The following is an 18,034-nucleotide window of genomic DNA, read 5'->3' as shown; positions in this document are numbered from 1 at the left end:
CATTTTTAATTTTTTGTTTTATTATTATATATTATGCGTTATATTTATTATAATTTTCTTTTTATTTGCATATTTATTTTAATGCATTTTTATTTATTTTTTTTTTTTTATTCGTTTGTTTTATATTTATTATATTTAAATTTTTATTATATTTGTTATACAATATATATATAATATTTAATATATTAGTATTTTTTCACATTAAGATAGATGTTTTTGGACATTGCGTCACATTTTATGCGTTTATTTTCTATCTGTTTCATCCAACATTTTTGCAACACATCAAATAGTGTTTTTAATTTAAAAGTAGTCCAACTTTTATAAGCGTGCTTAGATACACCATGTTCACTTCTTGCGCTTAGTGTAGCTGTTTTTGAACACAATAAATTTTATGTAAATTCTCCCTAAGAAACTCATGCAATCAGGTTCCGATGAACCCAAAATCAGCGTAATTATACAGGGCTTCCAGTTAAGAGTCGATTTTGACAAGTTCAGGGCTTCAGAAGTATGTCATTTGCATCTCTGGTTTTCCGATTGGAGCGTATAACCGTATGCATGTTCGTACAGTTTCCAAAGAAGCTCAGAAGTGGAGAGTTGATGAAAAAGGAAAAGAAAGGATAAAACAAAAAGCAGCAGCGGTAATGCTATCCATTACAGCGCTATAATTATGGTAAGTGAGGCAGAACTGAATCAATATGGCAATTCATCAATTGCATTCCCAAACTATTTGGGTCTGGCTTATGTCATGCCGCTGCTGATGGCGTCCTTCACTGGGCCGCACGTCAAGGTTCCTCTCGTCCTAATCCACTTTCCCGAGACGTCCATTATTCCACGGCGCTCTGCTGTAATGTTAATCATGCTTTCGTTAATTGATCCGCCGTCGCTGCTGGAATTGCCGTGGGTGAGTGATTCCTTGAGCATCTTAACAGAACAACAGGCATTATAAATGAGACTCGGGCCTCCAGGTCTGGGCAGAGATCCACACATGCACACACCGCTGCAGTACATCAGCCGCTCGCATTGCTGTAAAACAGCCTGTAATATGAAACGTTATATAGCTGGTGTTGTGAATTCTGTGTTATGGCAGTCAAGCAAACAGTTACTGTCCAGCGGTGCCTTGTAATGCGAACTGTGGAAAAATTCCTCCTTTATGCAAACCACTTTTCATCCTGCTGTCTGCAGAAGTCTTCAAAAAATGCATTTTTGCACCATTCAGTAGTTACGCTTATTTTTTGGGGGTTAACGAGAAATTATAACATTGTAAAGACGTTTATTTTACTGTTTTATTTATTATTAAACTGGGGTGATTTACTTATGAAAAAGTACAAATCTTAAATATAATTTCAACATTTGACGTCACTGAAATCGTCTCAAAGTCTCTTATGCTCACCAAGGCTGCATTTATTTGTTCAAAAATACAGTAAATTGTATTATAATTTAAAATAACTGTTTTCTATTTGAATATATTTTAAAATGTCATTTATTCCTGTGATGCACAGCTGAATTTTCAGCATCATTACTCCATCCTTCAGAAATCATTCTGATATTCTGATTTGCTGTTCAAGAAATATTATTATCATTATCAATGTTAAAATAATCTCTTTTTTTAAAACCATTTGTTTTATGACAAGTAAGTTAAAAAGATCAGCATTTATTTGAATTAGGTCTTTTATATTGTAATAAATCTTTTGTAACATTATAAATGTCTTTAGTGTCACTTTTGATCAATTTAATGCATCCTCGAATACAAGTATTAATTTCTATAAAAATAAAAATCTTACAGCACCCAAACACAAAGTATGTTTGTGTTTGGATTTTAAATTAATATTTGTATTATTTTTTAATGTAATGTAAGAATTGTTTTAACAATGACAAAATGTACATTTTACATACAATTAAAAAAAAAGAATTATTTTTCGCATTTTTAGACAAAATTTCACATAGATTGTATGTTTTATTGTTGGTAGAACTGCAGAACACAACACTAGGCATCGTCACTCAGTTTCTATCTTATTTATATCAGTTTTTCCCATTTTGTTTGCCATAAAAAATAGTGAATTATGGATTTGGCCACCGCGGTTGCTAAGTCCCGAGTAGCCTATTGTTCGGCAAGGGTTGGCACGGGGGGATGGCATGCGCTCAAATAAAGAGAGGGCACTTTTAAAATGGTTGCCAGAGCTTTTAAGATGGCTGCCAGGGTGTGAAGTATTAAGAGGATTGACGGTGTATTAGAGATAAATGGTAACATCTGCAACTCTGCGTCTGTAATGTTAATCATGCTTTCGTTAATTGATCCGCCGTCGCTGCTGGAATTGCCGTGGGTGAGTGATTCCTTGAGCATCTTAACAGAACAACAGGCATTATAAATGAGACTCGGGCCTCCAGGTCTGGGCAGAGATCCACACATGCACACACCGCTGCAGTACATCAGCCGCTCGCATTGCTGTAAAACAGCCTGTAATATGAAACGTTATATAGCTGGTGTTGTGAATTCTGTGTTATGGCAGTCAAGCAAACAGTTACTGTCCAGCGGTGCCTTGTAATGCGAACTGTGGAAAAATTCCTCCTTTATGCAAACCACTTTTCATCCTGCTGTCTGCAGAAGTCTTCAAAAAATGCATTTTTGCACCATTCAGTAGTTACGCTTATTTTTTGGGGGTTAACGAGAAATTATAACATTGTAAAGACGTTTATTTTACTGTTTTATTTATTATTAAACTGGGGTGATTTACTTATGAAAAAGTACAAATCTTAAATATAATTTCAACATTTGACGTCACTGAAATCGTCTCAAAGTCTCTTATGCTCACCAAGGCTGCATTTATTTGTTCAAAAATACAGTAAATTGTATTATAATTTAAAATAACTGTTTTCTATTTGAATATATTTTAAAATGTCATTTATTCCTGTGATGCACAGCTGAATTTTCAGCATCATTACTCCATCCTTCAGAAATCATTCTGATATTCTGATTTGCTGTTCAAGAAATATTATTATCATTATCAATGTTAAAATAATCTCTTTTTTTAAAACCATTTGTTTTATGACAAGTAAGTTAAAAAGATCAGCATTTATTTGAATTAGGTCTTTTATATTGTAATAAATCTTTTGTAACATTATAAATGTCTTTAGTGTCACTTTTGATCAATTTAATGCATCCTCGAATACAAGTATTAATTTCTATAAAAATAAAAATCTTACAGCACCCAAACACAAAGTATGTTTGTGTTTGGATTTTAAATTAATATTTGTATTATTTTTTAATGTAATGTAAGAATTGTTTTAACAATGACAAAATGTACATTTTACATACAATTAAAAAAAAAGAATTATTTTTCGCATTTTTAGACAAAATTTCACATAGATTGTATGTTTTATTGTTGGTAGAACTGCAGAACACAACACTAGGCATCGTCACTCAGTTTCTATCTTATTTATATCAGTTTTTCCCATTTTGTTTGCCATAAAAAATAGTGAATTATGGATTTGGCCACCGCGGTTGCTAAGTCCCGAGTAGCCTATTGTTCGGCAAGGGTTGGCACGGGGGGATGGCATGCGCTCAAATAAAGAGAGGGCACTTTTAAAATGGTTGCCAGAGCTTTTAAGATGGCTGCCAGGGTGTGAAGTATTAAGAGGATTGACGGTGTATTAGAGATAAATGGTAACATCTGCAACTCTGCGTTATTAATGAATCTCCCAAAAGTAATGGTTATACGCGCCTGCGTGTGTGGGATCGGACTTTTGTCTTTTTTCCCTCCTTTTTTTCAAATCATGATGTTGTTGAACTTGGCAGTAATCGTCTTGGCAACGGCGTTTTCTGTGTCATCCAACAATAGGAGCAGCTAACGTGATCCTCTCAGTATTGCTGTGCCTGGCAGGACGATTTAGCAGCTATGGTTGGGATAAGCTTGTGTGGCGGAGGGAAAAAAAAAAGGATGATGAAGAGCGCCAACGAGTTGCTTTTGGCACGTTTTCCCGCTCTTTTGTTTACGTACACGATTGCATTTTTAATTATTAGAACGATTGTGTTTGAATAGTCTGAAGTACAATTGCGGCAAACAGATGATGAGTTTCTCACCTGACAGGCCCAATTGTTTCGTTTTGTGTTCCTGTCGAGAAGCGACCGTCTTAAAATGGTGGCAAACTGATCGGCACAAAATGGAGGCAGAGGGGAGGAGCGACGGTGTGGGAGCAGAGCGTGATGGCATTATATTTCCACACGTAGGGTGAAAATGAAATTCAGCATCCTATGTGAAATTGTCAGTTCTCGTTGGCCTGTCTTGTCTTGACGCGAGTTGGACGCTGTAGCGCTTTCTTGTCCTTCAGCCACGATTGAGACAGCACACGACGGTTTTGTTTGTAGACAGCAGCGCGTATCTGTTTTTCACGCCCTCCCCGTTCTTCTATCCATTTCACTGTTAGTTTAAGGGCCTGGAAGGGTTGAAATGACAACCTAGAGCTTTGGCTGGCATCTCTATGAATGCCTCGGGTGTACGCCAGGGACTTGGACTGAGTCGCCGTTTACAACTGAGCATTTGTCCAAAGGCTTTTCCTTCCCCAGCCTCTTGAAACGATCGCTTTTGAATTCTAATTCACGGCACAATTGCGCAGCATAAATAAAAATGACTCGTCTAGACAATATAGAGCTCGTGTCAGGGCTTTGAACGTAGTGCCTTGTTTGTGGGCTGTGGGGAGATTGTTTATGCCACACTTACTGTATGTGAAATATGGACATGGGTGATTTACGTGAAATTTAGAAAGTGCACAAGAGCGAAGAAGTATCGACCAGCTACGTTTTGAAATTAGTTTTTATCATTTTCATTCATCGGGTGAATTAAATCAAATCAATATAAAATTAAAAATCAATAAGGATTATATTTCTTGAAAAATTATGTAATTTGTCTTTATTTTAATGTAGGCTGGCTGTTTCAGTCCTGTAACCTCACTATAGACCGGCAAAAATATAATATGATGAATATAACAAAACAAATTATACGGTTAATTGCAATAACATTTATATGATGCAATATAATTTTATAATGTTTATTTATTAATGTTTTATTTTTTTTGTCATTATTGTTTTATATTTATGTAATATTTATCAAGGCCAAATTCACATAAAATTGAGTGAGAGAGAGAATCATGTAGTATTTTTATATTTAATATATGATAATAAAATATAATCATATAGAAATATAATTTAATATTATTATTATTATTATTATCATTATTAAAACGTACCTTGATAAATAATATATTAAATATATATTAATATTTTTACACTTTATACTTTTTGTTTACATTAAATATTGTGGTTTATATATGAAAGCATTCATTCTAAATCCATTTATTTATGTTTTGTATTTTTGTCATATTTTTATTTTTGTTATATATTTATGTAATATTTATCAAGGCCACATTCACATATAATAGAGCGAGAGAGAGAATCATGTGTAATATTTATATATTTAATATATGATAATTAAATATGATCATAGAGAAATTAATTTAATATTATTATTAAAATGTACCTTGATAAATAATATATTAAATGTATATTAATATTTATATATTAATACTTTATACTTTTTATTTACATTAAATATAGTTGTTTTTATTATTAATTTAATTCTTAAATTCTTAATTTTTTTTTCCTCAAATGTTTTGATGTCTTTTTTTTTTCATGTTAATGTGTGGATTTGTGGGTGGCCACTTTTTCTAGCGGCCAGGCTCCTGGGGGGTTTCCTCTGTGAGAAGCGGCTGGAGAGAAGTGCGTTGCAGGGGAAGTTGTGGGCTGGGTAGTGCATCCCTGGTGGTGTTACACTTCAGCCTTGGCATGTGTCTTCCAGTTTGTTCCAAACACGGGCTACGGCCAGCCACTCTCTAAGGAAGAGAGCGAGCCGATAGAGAGAGAGAGAGGAAGACACTGAAAGGAGAAGGAGTGCAAAAGTTGGCTGCCAAATTGAATCACCCCATCTTTTTCTCCAAACGTCCTACTGCCAAGATCATGGAGACTTTCTATTTTCACTCATTCTGAGAGAGAAAGGAAGAGGGGGTTTGAGACGAGGTTTCTCTGCCCATAGTCTTATAGCTGGTATCAGTGGCCAGCCAAGCACACCCTCCTGTGCCATGAATGGTGCAAATGTCGCCTGCCACATATTGATGCTCTGTGGATTTACTTAGTCATGTTTATGGCTGAAGTTGACAGTTTGTGGCCCAATAAATAGGAAAATCTGTACTGAAACAACCCATTTTGTTGCTTCTAGTCCATGTCTAGTAGATTTCATGCTATCTCTATGCTAGTCCTGAATCAATTAAAGATTTAGCAATTAGTCTTTTTTTCTGGGAAATTGGAGTATTGATTGAAGATTGAAGATAGAAAGTATTGATGACTCATCTTGCACTATGCAAAAAAAATCACATTCTCCCTAAAATAAAAACGCCCTCTCCCTCTAAATAATGAATACAACCTGCCTAAAGGAAACGGTTAAAGGAACCATTCACCCGAAAATTCTGTCATTAATTACTCACCCTCATGTCGTTCCAAACCTGTAAGACCTTTGTTCATCTTCAGAACACAGATTAAAATATTTTTGATGAAATCTGAGAGCTTGCATAGACAGCAATGCAACTGAAATAAATAAAAAATAACAAGTTTAATGTACAAAGAAAACAAAAATAACTACTTTATTCAACAATTTTTTACTTACAAACAGCTCTTGTGAATGCACGTCAAAGACTGACAAGAAATTGTTGAATAAAGTCATTAATTTTGTTTTCTTTGCGCACAAAAAGTATTCTCATAGCTTCATAAAATTACGTTTGAACCACTGATGTCACATGGATTATTTTAACTATGTCCTTACTACCTTTCTGGGTCTTGAAAGTGTCACTTGCATTGCTGTCTATGCAGGGTCAGAAAGCTCTCGGATTTCATAAAAAATATCTTAATTTGTGCTTCGAAGATGAACAAAGGTTTTACGGGTTTAAAACGACATGAGGTTGAGTAATAAATTACCAATTTTTAATTTTGGGTGAACTATCCCTTTAATTAACAATAGCAAGTAGCAAAGCTTTGTTTGTCTTTGCATTTCTTCTTAGTTCAAGCTGTCGAGTGTGGGTTTGTGTGGAAAAACATTTTAATTTGGCCCGCCTCAACTTCCTGTTGAAGTACATCAAAAAGGTTCCCCCATTTCATGGTATCATTAATTTCTATATTAGAGTTTGTGTTTTGTGACTTTGGAGTGTGTGTAACTCCTTTGTATAAGGAGTATTGCATGTCAAAAAAAAGTCTCATCTTTCACCTCACTGTCAGCATGATGACTGTAGCAAGCATTGACACCTCCGTGTCAGTTGGAGACGGACTACCTGGCTACAGGCGGTGGTTGTTGTGGAGACAGGTGTGTCGGCGATCCTGACAGCAATGAACACCCACCATGTACGTTGCACGTCTGCAGCTGGAGCCTGTCAGCTGGGCTCTTGGAAAACGATGAATTACGGCGTACACGTTCATACACACATAAGACTCCCGTGCCACAAATGGAGGGTCTCACGGTACTCACTGAGATTATATCTCTAGCAAATGACAACCAAACTGACAACACTTTTTTTCCGATTCAGTACCGCGTCCTCAGACACAACTCCGCTTCGGCAGGAAATCAGGCCTGACAGAGGTCAAATGCAAGCATTCTTCTCTCCTTACAGCCTTTTGTGTTGTTCTCCTGGACCCCAGGGGCCACATGGAGAGCCTGGTTCTTTTTTTTCAAACTATATTTGTCGAAAGATCCTAGCTGTCAGAACAAGGACAAACTCCTCTACCTGTGCCACCATGTGCGTTCAACTAGGGCAAGCAAGAGGCGCTCTGAAGACAAAGACAGGATGTGTCTGGAGCTTGCGGAAGTAGGCATCGCAACAATATGGCTTTTTGTTTGGAGCAGCGTATGCTACTTTTGGCCCGGCTGTTTCCAAAGGTCTAATTTTTGCCTAATCACTTCATTTTGGTATTTTAAATTCAATCTCACAGTCGAAGTCGAATGTTTTTCGGTTTGGTTTTTGTTCTTTTCTTGTTTGGTGTTGCAGATATTCCCCTCTCCTCATTCTCCCTTTGAGGAATCCGTGCTCACACAGACACTTGACCCACTCGCGATCTTTCTATTTCTCCACATCAGGGCTACAGGAGGTCGCGGTACACATTAGATCCCTGACAGCTTCGACTTCTCTCTCACAGCCCGGCTATTTAGAGAGGGAGAGAGGGAAAGAGAACTGCAGAGAGTAAATTGAAAGTGGCCCCAGGGCTGTATATTTCACCATATCCCAGGGGAATTCTGGGATTCTGATTCTCTCTCGCTCTCCCTTCCTGGGAAAAGGCCAAGAACTTTTTCTCCTCCTCCTCCTCCTCCTCTGCTTGCCTTTCCTGCCTTTTCCTAGAAACTGTAGTTCATATCAGGGGAGTCGAGAAGCACAGCGTTCAGGAAGAAAGAAAGGGTTTGCCTACAGGCCAGGGAATACATCTTTTCCCAAAGAGGAGCTGCTAGCATTGAGGATGGTACACTTTTTCCTTTTCTCCCTCTGGAACATTTCGACCAGCCAGAGAGAGAAGGATGGAGAGACTGAGGTTATGTTCCAGTGCCCTGCGTAGTGTAGGAAACATATATGTTCAGTCCGAAGGGCATTGCAGCATAGAGAACAGGTGTACATTGAAATATCACAGGAAGTGAAGAGGAAAATTTACCCACTCGATACTACACAAAGTTTGGCTAAAATGAATGCAGAAAATGAATGCAGAGAAAAAAGTTGCGTATAAGTTTTTCGCAGTGTTGGTGAAAGTTACTTTTCAAATAATGCATTACAATATTGTGTTACTCCATGAAAAATTAACTAATTAGTTACTTTTAAATAAGTTAGTTACTTTTTATGGAAAGTAATGCGTTACTTTACTTTTGCGTTACTTTTTATCACCTGATCTGGGCTTGCTTAATAATTTTAATAACAAAAAATTTATATTTTTGGCAACTGTAAAGGCCCTTTCACACCAAAGGGGAAATTATTAAGCCTCAGCCTGAAGGAAGTGCCTCTGCACTCAACATGGGCACAGGAGAGCTGTCAGTGAATAAATGGGAAAACAAAGTAACTTGCATTACTTATTTGAAAAAGTAACTCAGATAGTTTCTTGTAAATTTAAAAGAAATGCTTTACTTCACTAGTTACTTGAAAAAAGTAATCTGATTACATAACTCACGTTAGTTGTAATGCTTTACACTCAACACTGTTTATTATATGTGGATTATATAAAATAACAATCAATCATTCTTCATTTGTTAGCTTAGAAACATGCTAAAATTTAGGTAACATGATAGAAATTAACAAAATAATTTCTTATTACAAAATTCACAACAGTCTTTTATTACTACATTTAGGAACATTTTACTTGTGTGTGCTGTGTGTTTTTATGCTTGTTAGAGTACTGCATTGTTAGCTTAGCAACATGTTAAAGTTTGGCTAAAATAACTCCAGTGAAAAAGAATTGTGCGCAATTCAAATTTGTTTTCTACCATTTTTCACAAGTATAAAGTTTATGACAGGACAATTGTAGTGTAGGACAATTTTCTTCTGTCTCTGTAATTTTATGTTTGGTACAGTTCTGCATCGTTAGCTTAGCAACATGCTAAAATGTAGCCAAAATAACTGCAGTGAAAATAAGCTGGCCTAATTCATCTTAAATTTGTATTTTACACAGTTGTTTGTAGTCATTTATCACAAAATTTAGGACCATTTTATTCAGTATCTGTGCATTCTCTTTATTTTATGCTTGTCAAAGTATCACATTGTTTGCTTAGCAACATGCTAACTGCAGTTGCACTTTTGAGTAACCATGAACTTTACAAATCGGTCACTCACTGTACAAGGTTATGTTACCTATGTAGACAGCAGGAGAGGTAACTAGGTTATAAAACCGAGCTATTGACTTTTCTATGCTAGCTTTTCATTACTCCACCGTCCATCTTGCATTAGCTAATAATGATATCTTGTTCCCAGTGCCCCCGCCAGTCCAGGGGTAACAAGGATTCAAATAAGTCAGGAATGTCCCGCTTTTGTGTCTTGGTAACGGTAGCTTGGCAATCCAGACAGCTTGTCTTACACCGCTAGCACAAGAGCTGATTTACAAGTCCAAGTAAGGAAACATGGCATTCCTTTACCGCACTAGTGCTTATTGATAGCTCTCTCTTATAGTCTGGTTTAGCTTTATATTTGCAGGAGGGAATAGCTCTAATCACACTGACTAAAGAATAATTGAGACTCGGGTAGTTTTATTGCTTTTTGCCAGATTGCAATAGTTGGTTTACTGTACCACAATGATCCCATAATGTCACCGCTGGGAGACTGCAGAGTGGGTTCTGCTCATTTTTACACACCCTGGTCTGGTGTACGAGCTTGACTGAAGCACATCAAAGCCGCTAGGGCTCCCTACCTTTGTCCCTGTCCTTAAAAGTGCATTCTGTATTTCTCAAAAGTTACAGAAGAATAAAAGAAAACACACCAGTATTACTATTCAAAATCCAGACAGGATCTGTAAACACGGCCTGTAACACTATCCTCTCCCGTCTTGCTTCCCGGTCCTCCGAAAACAGCAGTGTAAACAAGCGACGCTCCACGAGAGAAGAAAAACTGTGCAAGCCTCTGCAACGGGCTGATCTATAGAGGAGAAGCAGAAGGGTCCTGTCTAAACACTGCCTCTTATTAAATACGGTGTGACGTAAAAGCGCAGGGGGAGAGGTCAGGGTTACTCAAACACTGAACACGGGCAGTGGCCTGACGGAAACAAACGCAGAAGAATGACAACCTGTCTTGGTATGAAATGGTGATAAAGTGTGTGTACATATATACTAGCATTCAAAAGTTTGGGGTCAGTAAGTTTTTTGTTTTTTTAAGAAATCAATTATTTTATTAATCAAGGATGCATTAAATGAATCAAATAACATTTATAAAGTTACAAAAAAAAATCTTTTCAGCTTCATACTCATTAAAGAATTCTGAAAAAAGGTTGCAGATACATATATTAAGCAGCACAACTGTTTTCAACTTAATGATAATAAATGTTTCTTGAGCAACAAATCAGCATATCAGAATGATTTCTGAAGGATCATGTGAAACTGAAGACTGGAGTAATGATGCTGAAAATTCAGTTTTGCATAGCAGGAATAAATTTCATTTAAAATATATTCAAATGCAGAACGGTTATTTTAAATTGTAATAAAATTCCGCAATGTTACTGTTTTTATAGAATTTTTGTCAAATAAAGCAGCTTTGTTGATCATATTTAAAAAATATATATATATATATTAACCTAAATTGCACCTACTACCAAATACTAACAATTTATTCATTCATGAAAGATTTCGACAATTACTTTCATTTTCAACTGAGCATCATTCATTTGATCATAATTTAGTTGTCTTTTGGCACAAATTATTCACAGTGTCACCTGAAATCAAATGCCTTTTAAAGCATAATGGACTAAAACGAAGGAATACGACATGACAAAATATTAATGATTTGTTAAAATTTGTTGAAAAATGGTTTTATATTAACATTTGTGCATTTTTTAAAAGCGTTAAATTATTAGAGATTTTTTAATATTGCATATTCCACTTGATTTACTCGTTTTCTCTTGCCTTTCCTCCTTTTTTTCTCACGTCGCTCACAATTTCAGGTTTCATCGACATGTTCCCCATCTGTGACTCATTGCAGTTCCCAGAAATTATTTCATTTTTATGTAATGTGTATCATGGCCCAAATATGTTGCTCCCCCCAAACAAAACAAAAACGCATATTTGTGTTGCTGTGGCGATCATTCTAAAACACTTTCCTTCTGAGTTCCTCGGATAGTCCGGATAGTCTTGAGTGCAACCACGCAGGAATCCGGCACCCACCATCTCATAATGTCTGTGGCGGCCTGAAAGAAAAAAAAATCCGGGGACGATACTTGTGGAAACAATGCTCCAATCCCTGGAGCTTCACCTTCCATTGATACTCCAGAAAGGCCCGTTTGTATTTCTAAATTAAGTTTCTTCCTCCTTTTATGGGCCTTCGTGTTCCTGAGCCCACTGTGTAAAGGGCCTTTTGAAAGCGGGGTTTTAACACACAATTGGATTACAGCAAAGCACTTGGTGAGAAAGCGGCGGGTTGGGATGAGCGGACCTGCGAGAAGTACAGATGGTTTAGTGCATGCATAATGAAACAGACCAGGCAGTGTGTGTGTGTGAGTGTATGCACACGCCCCCCTAAAGCCCTCGGCCTGGCCTGGGAGAGGAAGGAGGCAGTCGGAGTCGGAGGCAGGCCAGGGGGCATAACGCTCCTGCCCAACCTGCCTGCCGCAGCAAGCCGGTCCTAATGATCTAATTAGGGAATCACTTCGCCGACTAATTCGGCCACGTTCAAGCAACCTGAGCCCGTCTCAATTATCCCAGGCTTGTTATCGGACGCTAAGCGACGTCATTTTACCTCGGCGTCCCTTTTCGATTGTTCCATAATGAATTCCGTTGTCGAATCGAGGCGGAATAACACGTCGACTGAGTCACTCCAGGTTGCTTTTCTTCTCCCAAACCCGAGCGGCGTTCCCATCTTTTTGATGGTGTGAGAACAAAATTAGAGATACGCAGGAACCATCCCTCCTCTGTCTTTCAATCGGCGGCCCATAGAGTGGCTTGTTATGCTCTTGTATAGAGGATTTAGGCCTGGTGAATGGGCCTGTTTGTGCACGGTATTTAGTTGTTTGTTGTTTAGTGTCTTTTTTTGTTGTTTATTTCGGGCGGGAGGGGTTTTTTTCTTTCCCCCCTCGCTCTCCGAGGGCCCTCGATGCAGATGTGACACACAGAGTCTGGGTCTCACGCCTCATTTGCATATTTAATTAGCAATGGGCACTGTGTGAGAGAGCACTTGGTCCGCGGAGGGCAACTGGGAGAGTGTGTGAAAGTCCCCGCACACACGCACCCACCCGGCCCCTTTGGTTGTGCTTTCACATATCTCTGGGCTGTTGCTGGGGCGGGGACTGTTGCTGCGTGTTTTTTTTTTTCTTTTTTTCGTTGTTTCGGCCCACTCTTCAGATTGCCTTTGTTTTAAACTGTTGATGCAGACGGCAACGCTGAGCTGAATGCAAACAAGGCCCTAAATTGTTTACTTTGTCTAGGAGCAGATGAAGGGGCTGGACAAACTTTTTTTTTTTGGGTGGTGGTGGGGGTTTGGGTTTTGCTTTTCTTCTTTTATCAAAAGTTACTTTCCGTGATTTATCATTAACTGAATCTTAAATCATTTTTGTATGCTAATTATTGCACAATTTAGCCTATGGGTTGCATTTGTGTTCCAAAAAGACATGTATTCTGTCAAAAATGAAGTGGAAGAAGTCATAAATCTTTTTCTTCTTTTATCAAAAGTTTCTTTCCGTATTTATCATTAACCGCATTTTTGTGCAGTTTAGCCTTTGTGTTCCAAAGTGATGTTTTATCGTATATTCTGCCCAAAAAATAGGTGAAAAGGTCATGAATCTTTTTCTTCTTTTATCAAAAATTTGTTTTCATGATTTATTCATTACCCAATTTGAATAATTATTGTATGCTAGTTATTGCGCAATTTAGCCTATTAGTTACATTTGTGTTCCAAAGTGATGTTTTAACGTTTATTTTTCCAAAAACTAAAGTGAAAAAGTCTTGTATCTTTTTACTTTTCTGTGATTAGCTGAAGATGTTTCTGAGATTTCACCATTTAGTTAAAATTGTGTTCCAAAGTGATGTTTCAACATATTCTGCCAAAAAAAAAAAATTAAGTGAAAAGGTCATGAATCTTTTTCTTCTTTTATTAAAAGTTTGTTTTCCATGAGAATTTTTGTACACTAATTTTTGCGCCGTTTAGACTTAATTTGTGTTTCAAAGTGATATTTTTAACATGTATTCTGCCAAAAAATTGAAATGTAAAAAGTCATGAATCAGATTCCGATCCCAACTTCGCCAGCCATGTTGTTTCGTGTGCTTGCTAGCGTGACATAGGTAATATTTCTCCCAGCATGACTATTTTATCCCCAGTGGGAAATCAATACTCACCCCAGCTTCTAAATCATCTTAAAAGGTGTTTCTTTGCAATTTTTGGCTGTCGTAGAAGAGTTAAAGGGACACGGGTGAATCTTTGCGAAAGTTCCCTTAACGTCACGGCACGAATCATTGCTATCGCAGCTAATGGTACCGTTAAAGAGCACTTCTTGGGAGAAATCGGAGCCCATCAAATGTATAGGGCCTTTTTTATGCAGTACACCCAGGTCTGAAGGCTTTCTCTCTCTCTAGACTTATTTCCATAAGTGTCTCGGCTGCAAATAGCACACTCAGTGTGAATTCACAGCCCAGACCCCACTGTCGGTCTGACCTACCGAGCCGCATGCCAAAAGGACATTGGCTAGAGTACAGTCAGACCTTCTATTCCGATAACTTCCCTTTTCATCTGAATGCTAATAAATACAGTCTGAAATTTACGGTTAGGCCTGTCAATTGATTTATATAATCACAGAATTCACTTTTATTTTATTTTGTAAATTGGAATTATTTATATTTTATTATAATTGTACATCTTAATATATATTTAAAAAAAGTAATTTACCTTATTGTTCACATATATATTTAAATATTAAAAATATATAAATTGTTTATATATATATATATATATATATATATATATATATATATATATATATATATATATATATATATATATATATATATATATATATATATATATATATATATATATATATATATATATATATATATATATATATATATATATATATATATATATATATATATATATAAATACATATATTTAATAAACCACATTACTTAACCTGTTAAATTACATCCGCAGTCATTTAAAGCCTTGAAAGACGGAGTATTTTTACGACGCATGCAGTATGTCCTATACTGTGGCAGCAGTCAGCTCTATTGAACCGGCAACACGGTGGCCTCCTGTGTACACACATCAGCATAGGGTTTCACCTGCGTGGCCAGTGTGCGGTTGGCTGCCAGACTGCACGATCAGCATGGTGATTCCTTGGTACTCTGGACTAGACGTTTTGTATCTTGAGTCTTAGGACTGCAGAAACAGTTTTCGAGAGGCTGTCAAGTGCATGATTTCATTGTGGTCATGAAACAAAATCTCACTTTCTTTTTCTTTGTGTGTCTTTCTACAGAAGCGGGGCAGTCTGAAAGTCCGAACCAGCCCAGTGAAGGCGACATCAAGGACCAGCCAGAAAATGGTGAGTGTTTCTAGTCAAGTTTCGCAACATATCCAAAAATATGCATATACAAATCCCAAACGTTATCCAGGATTTTGGAGCCATGGCCTAGCATTAGCACATTTGCTCCCGAGGACCTTGAAGCTAGTACATTCTTAAAAATAAAGATTATATATGGTTCCATGAAGAACCGTTAACGTCCATGGCAGGGGCGGACTTACCCATTAGGCAGAGGTAGGCGACCGCCTTGGGTCCCCAAATGCCAAGGGTCCCCAAATGCCAAGGGTCCCCTAAAATGCTTTTCATATAAGAGATGCGCATTAAGCGCTGATACGCGAACGGTTGCTGTTTACGGTGTTTATTACCACGACAGCCATCCGAATTGAACGTGCTTTTTGTGTATTCTGCTTGAAGGAGATGAAAATATTATGCATCTGAAGCTGTAATTAAATATTGAGAAACAGTGTGTATTATATGTTTATAATTGTTTTAATTGCGGCTTACTCATTTATGAGAAGGAACCATGTAGAGGACACATACGCAGTTACTTTTTTGGTTGATATAATCCTTAGGTGTGTAAATGTATAATTGCCTTTTCATTATTTGTTTCAGTTTTATTTAAATTTGTAGTTAAAATAACTAAAAATAAATGTATTTTAAAGTTTAGAATTAGACAGCCTTTGCAAACAGGCTTACGCTGGTAACTCATCAGTGGACTTTCCTCGTCAGTATAGGCTATATATTTTTCACACTTTTCTCATTCTATATTTCTGACGTTCCAAAATCGCCTCCTACTGGCAGAGAATGAATGGAATGTTCATTTTCAATAATCCAGTCTGTAGTTTTTGTTCAATGCGAAAATCCACCCACATAACCCCGTTTTAAATGAATATATTCATTTATACTTCTGACTCACCCCTGGTTTAAAAGCTCAATTTTGAGGTTTATCATTTTATAATTTATTTTGTTTTAGTGAAAACCTGTATCTCAACTGTAAATCAGTTGCTATTTCGTGGTCTACAACATGAAAGAAAGCCATTATAACATGTACATGAAAAATGTAGAAACATTGGACACAACTATGGGGCACCATTGTGCAGCAGCAAGCATCACAACAAAAAAGGAACCTCACGGTTGATCTAGGAAAATGTGTGCAAATGTATAGGGCCCCATTACTATATTTTACTGTTTCACCCCAATTCACTAAATCCGCCCCTGGTCCATGGAGCCTTTTCATTGCGGAAAAGGTTCTTTACTGGAGGAAAGAGATTAGATTATTCTTTATATTATTAAAGGGATAGTTCACCCAAAAATGAGAATTCTGTCATTAATCACTCACCCTCATGTTGTTCCAAACCCGAAAGACGTTCATTCATCTTCGGAACACAGATCTTTTTAAAGAAAATATATTTTTGATGAAATCCGGAAGTTTTCTGACCCTGCATAGACAGCAACGCAACTGACACATTCAAGGCCCAGAAAGGTAGTAAGGACATCGTTAAAATAGTCCATGTGACATCAGTGGTTCAACCGTAATTTTATGAACCTACGAGAATATTTTTGCACAAAGAAAATAAAAATAAATAACCACTTTATTCAACTATTTCTTCTCTTCCGAGTCAGTCTTCGACGCACATTTACTACCTTTCTGGGCGTTGAATGTGGCTGATGTCTATGGAGGGTCAGAAATCTCTCGGATTTAATCAGAAGTATCTTAATCTGTGTTCTGAAGATAAAATGATGGAACCGTGGAACCTTTCCACTGAACAAAAGGCTCTTAATAAGGGAAAAAGTTTCTTTAATTTATTAAAATGTTCTTCACTCACATGTTCTTCACAGTGGTTTTAAGAAAGTTCTTTGGGGAACCAAAGATGGTTCTTCTCTGGCATCACTTTTGGAACCTTCATTTTTAAGAGTGTAGAACCTTTCCATTGCACAAAAATGTATTTATAATGGAAAGATTATTAGACTGCTCCTTACACCTTAAGAAAAATTTTTTGAGAAGAACTGTTCGCTGAAAGGTTCTTTTGGTAACCAAAAATGGTTTTACTAAACCTTTTGAAATCTTTATTTTTTTAGTAGTGAATAGGAAATGCAGGTTTGAATCTGGCCTACATTATTTTGTCCCCAAAATATAGCTAGTTGGGGAAGTCGTGGCCTAATGGTTAGAGAGTCGGACTCGTAACCCAAAGGTTGCGGGTTCGAGTCTCATACCGGCAGGGATTGTGGGTGGGGGGAGTGAATGTACAGTGTAGGGCTGAACGATTTTGGAAAATAATCTAATTGCGATTTTTTTTTACCAATATTGCGATTGCGATTTAATATGCAATTATTTTTTAAAGCTCTTTATGTTCTGTATTATTCAACAAAGACAAGCTATAAATCATTGTATAGTATGACCAACACACTATTAGATAGATTAAACCTAAATGTTATTTTCTGTAGGCCAGGCCTATATGTTACGATGAAATTAGGTGATGCATGAATAGATATGAATTACATTTTTATTTAACATCTACAATCACAGTATATTGACTGATTTGTTGAACTTCCAACCTTGTAAGCATGTAATAATTATGTTTAAATAAGCCTGGTGTAAACATTAATATGAAAGTCAGTAACAAATCACACAAACTAAAGTAGATTGCAGAAATATAAAAACAAATCTGTTGCTTTACCACACTACTTTAGGTAATTAATTAAGTCACTGTAATAAACATATGTAAACATGTGGACTGCACTTTTTAAACACTGTCTGTT

General features: G+C 36.7%; 1 protein-coding gene across 4 annotated transcripts in view; it reads left to right on the top strand.

Annotated features, from left to right (window-relative positions):
- Window positions 1–18,034, top strand: part of nfia (nuclear factor I/A) — a 205,484-nt gene that overhangs the window by 114,459 nt on the left and 72,991 nt on the right. For all 4 annotated transcript variants that reach the window (XM_016462198.1, XM_016462196.1, XM_016462195.1 and 1 more), the window contains exon 3: window positions 15,230–15,295. In XM_016462198.1, coding sequence (XP_016317684.1) covers window positions 15,230–15,295 — 66 coding nt within the window. The remainder of the gene's footprint in view (window positions 1–15,229; window positions 15,296–18,034) is intronic.

The sequence above is a fragment of the Sinocyclocheilus anshuiensis genome, unplaced genomic scaffold (assembly GCF_001515605.1).
Source record: "Sinocyclocheilus anshuiensis isolate Anshui unplaced genomic scaffold, SAMN03320099.WGS_v1.1 scaffold560, whole genome shotgun sequence".
In the NCBI taxonomy this organism is placed as follows: domain Eukaryota; kingdom Metazoa; phylum Chordata; class Actinopteri; order Cypriniformes; family Cyprinidae; genus Sinocyclocheilus; species Sinocyclocheilus anshuiensis.
This window is presented reverse-complemented; position numbering and strand designations above follow the sequence as displayed.